Genomic DNA, 13319 nt, shown 5'->3' with positions numbered 1-13319 from the left:
TTTTCAAGCACTGTTCTCGTAAACTGATAATGTTTACAAAAGAAAGATTGTATAGAATAAAAAAATGACGCTCCCTAACACGCCATAGAAAATGTAAACAATTGACATACGAGTTGTTGGAGCTATCGCTGCGGCTTTTATTTAAGGCGTCCGATTGGATTCATTTCCATCAGGTAATGTATTCCACTCTTTATAATTGTGCCCAACTAAAGACCTAAGTCTTTAATTTCAATAGATGCCAAAAAGACCCGCAGTGTCTGAAACATTTACTTTTGCTAATGTAAAAGCGTTGGCATTTTAGCGCATTTCTGATAAGACGGTGCCTGCGAACGTGATTATTCTTTTCTTATTCAAAAGCATATCAGCATTTCGAAAAGCTCTTTCAATCTTATCAGGTGCGCGAACAGAGCAGTCACTGAAAACAGTTTGTTCGTCTCCTCTCTATGTGTGCTAGGCTATCAGATAAACCATACTAACTAACTGTATTTACACACAATCGTACATAAAATGAAATCAGAATTGTAGTCTGATAATAGCAGGCAGTCTCCTAACGGACTCCATAGACGCAAGAAAAAAAACTAACAGCAGCCAGCACTGCAACACCATTCCCATAAGTTTCGTAATTTAACCCTTTGAACACAGGATTACACAAAGTATTTTTGCTTTTTTAAATCTGAACAATCAACCTCATCTTAACATCTCATATTATAAGTGTAAGCATACAGGACAATAGACTACAGGTGTTTTTTAACAGCTTGCAGTTACAATATTGATGGCATATGACAACAGGTGTCTTTATAGTTACCTTCCTTTTAATTTTGACAGAATTTAACAGTACACATTGCCTGTTATATGCAGAGTACCGTTGTATCAAGTGTATATTGCTCCCGGAATTTATGCTAGTTTTTTTGTATTCCCAGGTGTATTTTAAATTATTCATTTATAACAAAGAGGGACAAAAATATCATTTTCAGGACAATTCACTAATCCGACCGTAACAATTTTATTAACAGACATTAACACGATAGTTAAAAATAAAAGGAACATATAAAGTTTGAAATATGCATGCTTTGTAGATATATAAAACATTTGGGGTAAAAGAAATAAGATGACCTTTTTCAGCAAAACACCTTTATGCCCAATGAATATAGCAACAAAAATTTTGCTTTTTTTTTTTTTTTTTTTTTTTTTATCTTCAAGAGCTGATGGTTTTCAAACAGCTATATGAAGATCCCTTGTTATTGCCAGCATGATTACAAAAAGTGACATGTTTTCAAATTTTATTCACAGTTACGTTCCCTGGAACAGAATTGTTAAGTAACACTGATCTTTTCGCTCTCCGCATATAGCACTGCGATGGCTTGTTAACTGACATTATCTATAACATGTCTGATTCCAAGAATTACAAATTGTAAACATAAATCTTTGCACGAATCTACCTTATGCATGAACGCCGATTTTTAACTGTTCCTATGCTGGATGCTGCACCTGCTCAAGGTCAGACAATCTTTACCATTCCATTTTAATGGTTGTGGAAATTAACCCCTTAATCCCTCAGGGGTCCCATAATATTTCAGCCTGTCTGAGCATTGTGAGATTCACAACACATAGCAATCAGAAAATGGCTAAACCTTACATTCCAAAAAGTGAAACATATTTTATGAAACACTATTTGCCTCATCTTTTTCAAGAACATTTTGCCTCACAATAATTTTAGATGTGTGAATGTAATAGAATGTGAATGTTATCTGCTCTAACAATGTCCACAGTCATAAAAATACCAGGACTGCAGAACCAGCCCTGGGAAGGTCACTTCCTACTGGTTATTATTGTTAGGGGTCAAAGGTCAGAAAGGTTGTAACACTTCCTAAAACCAGCACTGAAAGGGGCAAGCAGGTGCCCATGTCATCCATTTTCAGTAACACATAGGAGTAGCACAGGGAGGTCATTTTCACATTACGTCCCATACGCTGGTCTAAATATACTATTTTTTTTAAATGCGGCCTTCCTTCTTGAAAAAAGAAAATCAGAATTTCCTAATGTCGATTTTATTAATATTAATACCCTGTCCTTGATACTTTACTGGAGAAAAAACTAATTCAGCAAAAATGTTTGTGTCCAGCAAGTGAACTGATTCTATAGTGTCATTTTACCCATAATGCACCCATTTTATTCAGCGGATATCTGCCCAATATATCTTTATAAAGCAACCTAATTCACTACAAGGGAACGGACTGAAGCTTTCTTCCATGCAACATAATACATTTAGGGTTAGTTAGAGTATTCTGTTGATAAGCTTGATACAAACGCTGTTACTTTTATAATTATTATCCATTTATACAACCTGAATCGCTTTCTAAAATTATTTGCTATATGCTACAATTTTGCTGTGATTTTTAAACAAGCTATAACAAAAATATTCTTGATTTGAGCATTAGATAAATGATCAAAATAGAGATTTTTCTGTAATTATTTTCAGAAATCAGCGAAGGTAGTTTGGAGCTAACGCCTGCATTTGCTTTGCTCAGATGCAATGATATTAATGGTTCTCGTCTCTTAGACAAATAAAGCCTGAATCTCAGGTAGTGCACCCAGCTCAGTGAATGAGAATTGGCAGTCACGTGCCCCAGGCTTGACCCCAAGACAAATGTTTTCAATGTGAGACTAATGAATTGGTTTTACAGTAAATGTTATGCATTGCACGCCATCGCTGGCATTGAAAGGGTTATTGAATTTTCAGCCTGAAATGCACGATTGCTCTGGTCTGACCTTGTGACTGCAAAGTTAATGTAGTGAATTTTTCTAATTTATTTTACAATACTACATATTCTGTGGGATTGATAAAGATTTTTATCCAGAATGCTATGTGTGTGCGTGTGAGTGAATATATAATAAAAAAAGAAATATATATATATATATATATATATATATATATATATATATATATATATTTCTTTTTTTGGGGAGGGAGGGCTTTCCATGTAGTTTAATGTATATAGGTCGCTTATTTTTACCCTGAGGTAGGTTGTACATTCCATTTTACATTTTACACTCCAACTCTCAGTACCCTCAGCATTTAGCCTTTAAACTACTTGGGAAGAGATGGAATCTCCCTGACTGCATATTCCAATTCTGTATGTATAGCTTATCCAGGTTTTGTTTCATCATCTTTGACTGTACCAAAGATAGGGCAGCGATTGGTTCTCTGTTTATGACCTGTCCTTTTTCTGAAGGAACATGTACTGTTTTGCTTGCTGATACTGGTATATGGAAAACCCCTCTGGTTGCTCCTGGGAATAGTTGTAAAGAGTTTTGGTATATTGAGTCACGTCCCTAACATCCAATCTGATCCCGGGTTAGCATAAGCTAAGTGAACCGTGTCAACCAAATTATTGAGCCTTTAAAAAAAAAAATATGACAGAAATTTCTATCCCCAGCAACACACTGATTTCAAATTCAAAGACAAAAAACGATTCTCCAAATGTATCTTTAAAAAGTTGCAGATATAAACCTCAACATTATTTTTGGAAACACTGTTGTTTGGAGAATTTTTTTTTTTTTTTTTTAATGATTGTGAACACAGTTACTGAGGTCAGTCTTTGAAATTCTTTTTAATTATTATTATTTTTTTTATTATTATTATTAGTTCACACATGTTACGATGATTTCACTAAATTAATGCTTTGTGTGCCAGGGGCCTAGGCAAAACCCTGTTTAACTTTGTGTGCAGATGTGGTGCTGTAATGGTTAACATGCCAGCCAATGATTAAGATCTAGCACGTCATTTGCAATACACCCCGGCATCAAAAAGGGTTAACAGTCTGAAATACATCAAATATTATGTGTTAATATTACAATACTTGGGTAAATGCTAAACAACTTAACTATCTGCATTACAACGCATCATCACTCGAAAATTAATTACCATTTTAGAATGGTAGTCGATAGTTTTGTAAATGAGTATTCGCTTATTATAAATATTTAAGGATGCAAAAAAAAAAAGTTAAGCTATGCAGCAATGCATCGTTTAGAACCATCTATGCCTGTTGCGATCACATTTTTTGGATTCCATAAATCCTGCAATCATGGCGGGACTGCTGCGCATTGCGGTACGAGGCTGTAGTCATTGCTATGAGCAAAGATCTGAGGTTGAAAATGGGAGGCCAATAAGAATGAAGTTATACTAGAACAGAGGCTGCACAAATCTTTGTTTTCTTGGTCATTTCTGATCATAAATGATCATAAAAGCAAATTAATTTCTTCATTGATAGTTGCTTGCATACTAAAATGCAGTTAAGCTTTCTTGTTTATATAAATAAATGCGCATTTCAACTTTTTTGGACTATATATATATATATATATATATATATATATATATATATATATATATATTTATTAATTTATTTATTTTTTCATTTTTGATACTCCGACAAGTTCTTGATATTAGCAAATTATTTTATGTCCCTTGTGAATCGTGTTTTGCCTGGATTGTTAGCTGTCCACTTTTTCAAGACAGCTGTTCAATATCAAGTTGGAGATCTTAAAACTTTTTCAATAGGCAATTCGAAAAAGAGAGTTTGATCTAGTTTACATTTTCACACTTCATTACATGAGGAACATAAGTGCTTCTAACAGATGGGCAGCCCTCTTTTGAAGGACTGGCAAGGGAAAATATGACTGGCCTATTTAGTGTGAAAACTATCCTCTTGATTACATTAAACCGCCACGTTCTATTTTCTAATATAGGAAGCAAGTGACATGTCAAACTAGAAGTTATACATATTATTGTATTTTATAAAGATTTTGTTTGTGTTAAAACAGCATGCAAAAAAAAAAAGGAAACTCACTTCTCAGTCTGAGAATCACAGAGCAAATGAATAGCTTGGGATAGCTTATCATCATTCCGGGGACTTTTTTTAATCCTCTAAAATTAGTTATATGTTGTTTGAATTGTGTTTTTGTTTAATATAGCACGCTAAATAAAATTTTAGACTTATCTAAGTATTAACAGTTATCTTTCTTTGAGAAGAGATTGCCCCGTGTTGTACTAATCGTATTGTAATAAACCACTAAATATTTCACAAATATATATTCTATCGCTCGTGATGCAGTTAGAAGTAAGATACGGTACAATTAGTAGTACTATTCAATTTAGTATATGCTAGTAAGGCTATAAACTCTGCTCTACTTGTAACAAAGATATCTCAATGTTTTGTATGGGATCGTCACATATTTTGCAAGGCCAAAATTGCAATACTTAAATCCCAAAGAGATTTCAGCCATTAGTTATTTTTCCTCCTGTTTACAATGCTTCCTTTGAGTAAAAGATGGACTAAATCTATACAGACATCACTCTCGCTCTACTTAAACTGCAGACCCATCTACTATAGAAGATATCAGCAATATCAACATGAATCAATTTTAAACTAGCAAAAATAAAGGGGGGGGGGGGGGAATTGCAACATTCATGTAATTCTTCAGAACTCTGTCCCCAAGAAAGTTCAGATTCTTGAGTCTACTATTGAAAGCGAATAGTAATATTACTTGAAATTGTTCAAAATTGCCTTTCATTATAGTGAAGGAATGATTCATTTTGACCTTAAATAAATTGAATTTGTCAGGCCCCCAGAGTGCCACAGGGATAAAAAAAAAAAAAAAAACTCAGTGTCGCTCATACCTCTGGACATCAAGGGGTTAAAGCAAATTTGTTAACTCCAGAACATCTCTAGGAGAGTTTGGCTTGTGAGTAAACACTCACAAATTCATGATCATAATTGCCCACTTGCACCGTGCAAACCTGAATGATTTGATTTGGGAAATAAAGATTCTCAAATAAAATTCCTCTTTCATTCCTGATGTATACGTGAAAGCAGCACATCTCTGTTCCATGCAACTTTAAACTGGATTATCATTGTTTATATATACATTTTTTTTCTTGTTGAATGAAAAATGTAATAACAAATGCAAAGAATAAAAATTTAATTTCCAATCACAGTAAGCTAATATGCAGACTAAACCCTAATATGTGCCTACATACACGAAAGACCCGTCTTTCATATGTTCAGTGCATTATCCTAGCGGGCTGATACTTGGTGCTGTGATATTATCTTGGGGGTCTACAATTACTTTGTTGTTCTATTCTAGATTCAGATTAAATTGCTTTTGTTTGCTAGTTGAAATAAAGCAATTTGTATGTCTATAACACAATGATAACATATATCGGACAGTTTTCTTTACCCAGTATAAATTGATGGTCTTGCCTTCCTATGAATTAAATCATGCAGGGGTAACATGCCCTGTGTCTATTTTTTTTAAACGTTCATCCATACATATCAAGAGTAGGGGTTGGTTAAATATTTACCCCCTGCATTTTAAGAAAATTCTCTTCAACTAACAATGAATGTAAATTTTCATATATGCCTTTAAAGATTCGCTTGCATTATATAAACACATTTAAAAACTATGCATGTTCGAAGATAAACAGATTAGCTTTTTCGATCCTTAAAAAGAGAGAAAAGGGTGATGGTTCAGTACAATTATTATTTGGTTGGGAGAGATTACAGCAGAGATAAGGGTTTCTCACTCAGCACACAATTAATTTAGAAATCAGTTTAAAACATCAGGAATGCAAATTAGTATTTTTCCAAAGTATGGAAGAGATGTGGGGGGCAGAGTGGTATTTTGCTGAAGAATTAAATTGGGTGTAAAGAATATTAATAATCATACCAGACTGAAAATAAAAGCATAGCAAAACATGTAAATCTACATCACACATACAAAATGAAAATAAAATAAAATAAACAAGTAAAATGAGACCGTCCTACCATGAAGGTAAGGTATTATTTTCATAAAAAGAGTTCGTCCTCACATTTACACCATGTCTGTGTGTAAAAACCATTTCCCTAAGATAAAGATAAAAGAATTTATCAGTTGTCTGGGGGAAATGCCTTAAAAATAATAACAACAACATATTTATATAATTAGATACACTATATGAAATACATCTACGAATATATATGTACTATCTCTTGAACGTAAAACATTTGTGTATATATAAACATATTATATACGTATAAACATACACAGCTTGCAAGATAACAACGATAATCTGTAATATACACAAGCCTTTGCAGAGATGCATGCCTTATGTAGGTGGATCTGGTATGTACCCATAATAAAGGTCACATAGTCATTCTCAAAATGTAATTGTACTTTTACAGACATCATTGTCATTTTGTAAGACTATGTCCTAAAAATTAAATAAATTCTCCAAATTCAAAAATGTCTATGTTGCAACATGATTATTTTGATACTAAAAAAACACACATCTCTCTTTCTCTCTCTGTATCAATAAATAAATATAAATATATGTATATATCTATGCACGTATACACACACACACACACACATTGAACGCGTTCACATGTAACTATTGCTAACTATACCTACTTACACATTCGCACACACACCACACATGCAAACGACACAGAGAAAACGAATCAATACCACGATACATATACATACAGAAATAGTCACAAGAACCATTAGTATACATATAAATATATATTTGCATACTATGTGTATATGTAACGTATTCGCATACATGTTCTATTTATGTGTGTGCATAAATATATCATACGAACAAACACACGTACATCATAAGAACAGAGTAAAAGTCAAAGTAAAAGGCAGAAAAAGGAAAGTAAACTAAAAAGGGAGACACGTAGATTTACACCTTGAGTGGACATCACACACAGCTCCGAAATGAGTGAAGCTCAAGTGAAAGAAGATGTAATAACTACTATGTCAGACTACAGGGAATATGGGTGTCACTCCTGAACTATGAAGCATACACATAAAGTATGATTAGAGGCAGAGGGGCTAAATATTTCACTGTCAGTGCATGTCGAGAGCTGCAATTCATTTCTCTCTCATGTGCTTTAGCACAATGACAATTTAATACAAGGCCAAGGGATGTAAAGGAGAGAGGGGAAAAAAAAATAACTCAATGTATAGGCCAGTATGAAAATCAAAACAGGTTCTCTACAGAGACAAGCCCGTGTTCACTTGCAGCTGCTAAAATATATATATATTGTTCTGTCTCTGTCAGACAAGACTGTCATTCCGTAGAAAGCAAAGAGTAACAGTCCGAAAGATGGGTAGAGTGGAATACAGACTCTCCCAAAACTAACTCTGCAGACAACAATGTCTAACTCTCTCCCATTCTGTGACTGCTGTCTTTTTTAATCTGTAAGCTTTTAAGGATTTTCTCCTTAACCAGAAAACAAATGATCTACAGTTATCTGCACCTAAATTTAACACAAACGTGGTGCGTTTATTTATATATTTTTTTTCCGTCTTCCAAAACTTGTGCTTATTAAAAAAATGTAAAAAAAAAAAAAAATCCAACTAAGCACAGACCATATTGCTGTTGCGTAATAGAATATTCCTGCTTTCGAGATTCCACTGAGAATGTGTTCTTTTATCTGGCGTAATCTACAGCACAACTGTGATTACATCTAATGGCATTTGAAAAGTTACCAGGTCTCCAATCTGAATACAGAAAGGCTGCTATTGTACACGGCTATGATAAAATGAAAATGCACTATAGCTATTTTGTTTAACTTGGCTTACATGATTATTTGATCATAAAAACAAAAGCTTGACCTAGACATGCAAAATACACTTAATTAACTATTTATTCACTAGAATGTCAAGCATCACCTAGTGCAAGACGCTGCGGTGACCAGAAAAAAAAATGGTACATATAGCTATTAAAGATACAGAATTTTGGGGGGCGAAAAGTTTATCTATTTTTTTACAAAGTGAAATCCTGGGGTTGGTTACTTTCTTAGTCTGTATGCAATGATGTGTTTGTAAAATAAAAATAATCTTGCTTTATATAAGTGATTGCAGATTTACAGCTATGTCAATATCGTATGCAAAATATATTATTTAAAAATGTTATGTGTGTGTGTGTGTGAGGGGGCTGGAATCATCTACTGCAACTTCGAGAAAACACATAATGCACCTTGAAATTTTCACTGAGAGGCAGAAAGACCAGCCATTCTGGGAAATTAATGGCTATTCACAGGGGCTTTGCTAATAACATGGGTTAATTACTGTTGCAACACACTAGGCTCAGTAAATAAAAGAGCACCACCATAAACACATTAAAATGAGCATTCCGCTCAATAAAATGCGCCAGCATCCCTGGAACAGGCTGAGCTGTCAGATTGAAATGTTAATGTCTAGAAGAGGGTCTGCTATTTTCATTATTTATCTGACGAAAATAGGCATTCTTGAAAAATACACCCAGTCAGAAAAATATCACTTACTGTAGCTTTAACAGCCCTTGTTCAAATTCACCGGGATTAAATAGAATGTTACAAATTAAGTAAAAACTCTAGAATCGTGGTGCAATTAACAAGGCCTTTCTCTTGACCCAAGGAGGGATGCTTTAAAAGAATGGAATGTATCCAAGTGGATTTTCTACCAAACTTCTTCTATAACATATTGTGAAAACTGCAGGTTCTTTGGGATGGATTAGATGGGCTATTGACACTACTCTCTAGGGGTAAAACTTTAGGGTAACACTGAGGTATGTGGGATGGAATTGGAGCAGGAAAAAAAACAATGCTAAGATCCCAGTTGGAAACCTGATCATTTAAAAGCAATCACTTAAGATGTGGATTCCTTTTATTGTTGCACTAATGCCATCTTATCTTGGACCCTTGACAGGCACTTGCTTGTCCCTTATCTACATTACACTTGCTAAGATTTAAACCTTCATTCTGCCTTTCAAAGCGTGTTTGTTTGTTCTAGATTTTTTTTTTTTTAAATTTACTATTTTTATTAGCTTTCCTACTGATGTTCGTTAAATATGTAATTAAAAGCACGAGATTGTACATTTCAAGAATTAAAAAAAAAAAAAAAAATTTTTTTACTCAATGATTTCCTACCAAACTCATCTTGTTTCCCATTTTTGGACTGTTTCATTTGCCTTTCCGCCTACCAACAGCTGTGACACTGACAACTGTTAAAACAGTCAGTAAAATTAAGTCAGCTCTGTAATCCCTTAGTCAATGTAACATTTTAATCAGAGGTGGAAAGAGTTTTATGTGAAGAGCCCAGTGTTTCATTTCCAAAAGATTAGATTGACACATGTTAGACTGGCCAAATACACTTATTGCATCTGTTACGTTATTAACAATTATTTAAGGAGAAGGGCATATGCATTCAGCTGGTCCTTACTTCTGAATTCTTTGACACTATTTTGTAAAGTCAAAGCACACCCATTCATCGTCAGGCAGTTGTCTAATCGCTTCAAAATAAAACCTGCTATTTTATTTTTAAATATTAGTACACGACATATTCAAAAAAATATATATTTTTTGTTGTGTTACACATTTTTTTTTCAATTTAGTGGTTTTAATTGTAATTCTTGATATTGTTTAAAAGCCTCTGCCTGGTTGTTCGAGTTATTATGCACTGCATTGTATCAACTTTGTGGTTTATTTATTGACACAGTGAGACAGATTGCTTACTTATCATTTAATAATTCTGTTTGTCCACCAAACCACATATCTAGAAGATAGGCATGTCTAGAGCTATTCCCTTGCCAATGCAAGTCTGAAAACACAGTTTGTACATCTGACATGTGCACTCAGATCATTCCAAGCATTTTATTTAAGAAGCTTACCTAAACTAATCATTCAAATTAGCCATAAGAAGGTAAATTTAAGAATGCTTCTTTAAGTATGGCAGAGGCTTCATCGTTCTTAAAGGTTTCTTCTATTTCTAAACAAACTTAGAACTTAACCTTTGCTATAAAATCATATGAATGTATATGCACGTATAGACCTGCTTTTAGATTTGTGCAAATAACTTGCAATCACTCATATATAAACAACACACTATTCTATCTCACACCTCCAAATTGTAAGCTTCTAAGCTGAATAACGACAAGGCAGCGTTATTATTTTATATTTACCGTCCTATGCTATTTAGCGCTTATACGCTTCATATATTAATATAATACTATGGTTAAGCAAGTATATATGTATATACACTACTATGAATATATTAATATATTCGTGCAATCTATTTTTGTAGTTAGGTAAAAGCAATCTGCTTTTCTTCAGTTTATTTAAAATTTGCATTGTAATAATCATTTTAGAGAAACTGATCTATTGAACCACACTGACATAGCTGCACATGGTCCCATGTCCCGTAAATAATGGTTACAAGAAATAACATTTTATAAATTATTATTATACCTAAGAGGCGCTAAAATGCTCTGTAGCGCTGTACAAAATATGTATTTTGTACAATTCTACCATTCTGCCCAGGTTTACATTTCTACTGTAAAGTGGTAGAACAGGCTCTACATGAGAGAGAGATTAATCAATGAGAGCTCTCTAGAAATGGCAACCCAAAATCTAGACTGTAAGCAAAAAATAAATAAAATTAAGGTCATTGAGATTCTAATCTGCTTTCTCAGACTGCCAGAAAATGACATGCATGAAAAGGAGGGGAAAAAAACAAAACATAAAAAAAAAAAAAGAAAAAAGAAAAATGCTAGCAAAACTAAAAGTGTTCAAGGAGTGGGGAGATAAAATAGTTAATAAATAACAAAACAAACAAAAAATAAACGCTCAAAGCAATCATTTATATAAAATTAAAAGATATTTAAGATAAAAATGGTGTGCAGGGGGACCAAACTCTCTTTACTCCTGTATTGTCTACAATTTATTTTAACTGCTTTCTGTTATAGATTGACTAAAGCATGCTATATAGCAAGTTAATCGTTAACCCTTTTAGAATAGCATTGCATTGGAAGCAGGCATACATGTGCTGGCTACACAAATAGTTCTATAATCATGCCTTTCCGATTTACTGTCATTTACTGTCATTATCCCGCAGCCCTCAACATGTCATTTACTCCCAATGTCTGACAGCCTGCAAATACAGAAAGGGCTACTGTATCCTGCCCCTGTTTAAATCAGCTGGGAGGCTGAACTCTATCCACTGTTTATTTCTAGCAAAAAGAAAAGCTGTGCCGTACACTAGCAAAAGCAATATTTTAACACTTCACTAAGCTTTTTGTGCCAAGAGCCTATTCTTAGTACTCGGAATAAGAAGTGATTGTCACACAGCTGTTCCCCTGATTGTCACAAGACACACACTGAGCAAGGTAACGGAACAGTTCAACATTCAGAGAAAGCCAGGGTCTGCACACAATAGAGAGACAAGACAAGCACAGACAGTCGTTCATGCACATCAAACCTTCGCTCTACCTGCATCTCTGTATAAACATTTAGCATTGTGTAGGATAGATAAGAAAAGAGAGGTACCTACTCTTCTTCGTAGTGCAGGGAAAAAGATTCAGGAAGGCAAAGTTCTACCGAATCCATGTGCGCTCGGCAACCATAATTTGTGCAACCCAGCTATAAATCAAAGTTTCCTTGTCAGAGCGCAGTGCAATTAACACAAATGTTCTCCCGATGACAGCCCTATAGGCACAGACAGTTGGGACCAAAAGCTCTCACACTGTCCTAATCAAGGACTTAAAGCCCCGATTGCTGCTCATTAATATTAAGTAGGTCTTTGCATATGCAGTCCCTCTTGGCCACTTGGCTACTGGATTGGTAGGGGTATGGCCAATGAGAGAGGCAGAGGGCAGGAGCTGAGCACATTGTGACAGCCAGGCAGGTATTGAGGGAGGGGATATGAAGCACACTGAAAACTGAGAGAGACAGAGAGGGAGTTCTTTTCTGAGTGAGAAATGTTTCCTCAGGGCTACAGTACAAAGGGGAAATAAAAGGCTTCTCTGTTTGGGCATTAAACGTTTGTTATAACATTAAACACAATTCACCAGAGCCAAATGAAAGGTAGATCTTATCTTCCCTCATTTTATTTTTCTCAAGCATTTACCAGAAGGCAGAGGAATGAAGTGTGTATATTTTTTTTTACTTATTTATTATTATTTTTATTATTATTTTTATTATTGCCGGTTGCATTAGTGCATGCAAAAAAAAAAATACTTTTTCTTACATTTTATTTTGCCTCTTTTACTAAACGGATGGGTTGGCGCTTTTTGCTGAGCGTGGTATCTGCGGAACGACAGAATTAGTTCTAGTTCTCTTTCAGAGGAAACAATCGCACACAAAAAAAATTACTACATTTCTACATGTAAGCAATCCTTGTCGATTAACTTTATAGTGCATCAGCCAGTCCCGAAGGGGTTAATGACACGTAAATGTTGATTTGCGCTGTGATTTTACCTTATCAGAGCAAGAAGCACCTGCAACATTACT

General features: G+C 34.4%; 1 protein-coding gene across 6 annotated transcripts in view; it reads right to left on the bottom strand.

Moving 5' to 3' along the window:
- The window catches only part of ESRRG (estrogen related receptor gamma), a 158922-nt gene extending 146369 nt beyond the window's left edge, over nucleotides 1-12553 (bottom strand). For 2 of the 6 annotated variants that reach the window (XM_063443826.1, XM_063443825.1), the window contains exon 1: nucleotides 12361-12553. Coding sequence is in view for 3 of the 6 variants with exons in the window: in XM_063443825.1 (XP_063299895.1) it covers nucleotides 12361-12416 (56 nt within the window). In the remaining 3 variants the exon portion in view is untranslated. Of the gene's footprint in view, nucleotides 1-6824; nucleotides 6903-12356 lie in introns of those variants that run through there. The other 4 variants (XM_063443824.1, XM_063443823.1, XM_063443828.1 and 1 more) reach the window with 4 other exon arrangements.
- Nucleotides 12554-13319: the final 766 nt, after the last annotated feature.

Source organism: Pelobates fuscus, chromosome 2 (genome assembly GCF_036172605.1).
Source record: "Pelobates fuscus isolate aPelFus1 chromosome 2, aPelFus1.pri, whole genome shotgun sequence".
NCBI lineage: Eukaryota > Metazoa > Chordata > Amphibia > Anura > Pelobatidae > Pelobates > Pelobates fuscus.
This window is presented reverse-complemented; position numbering and strand designations above follow the sequence as displayed.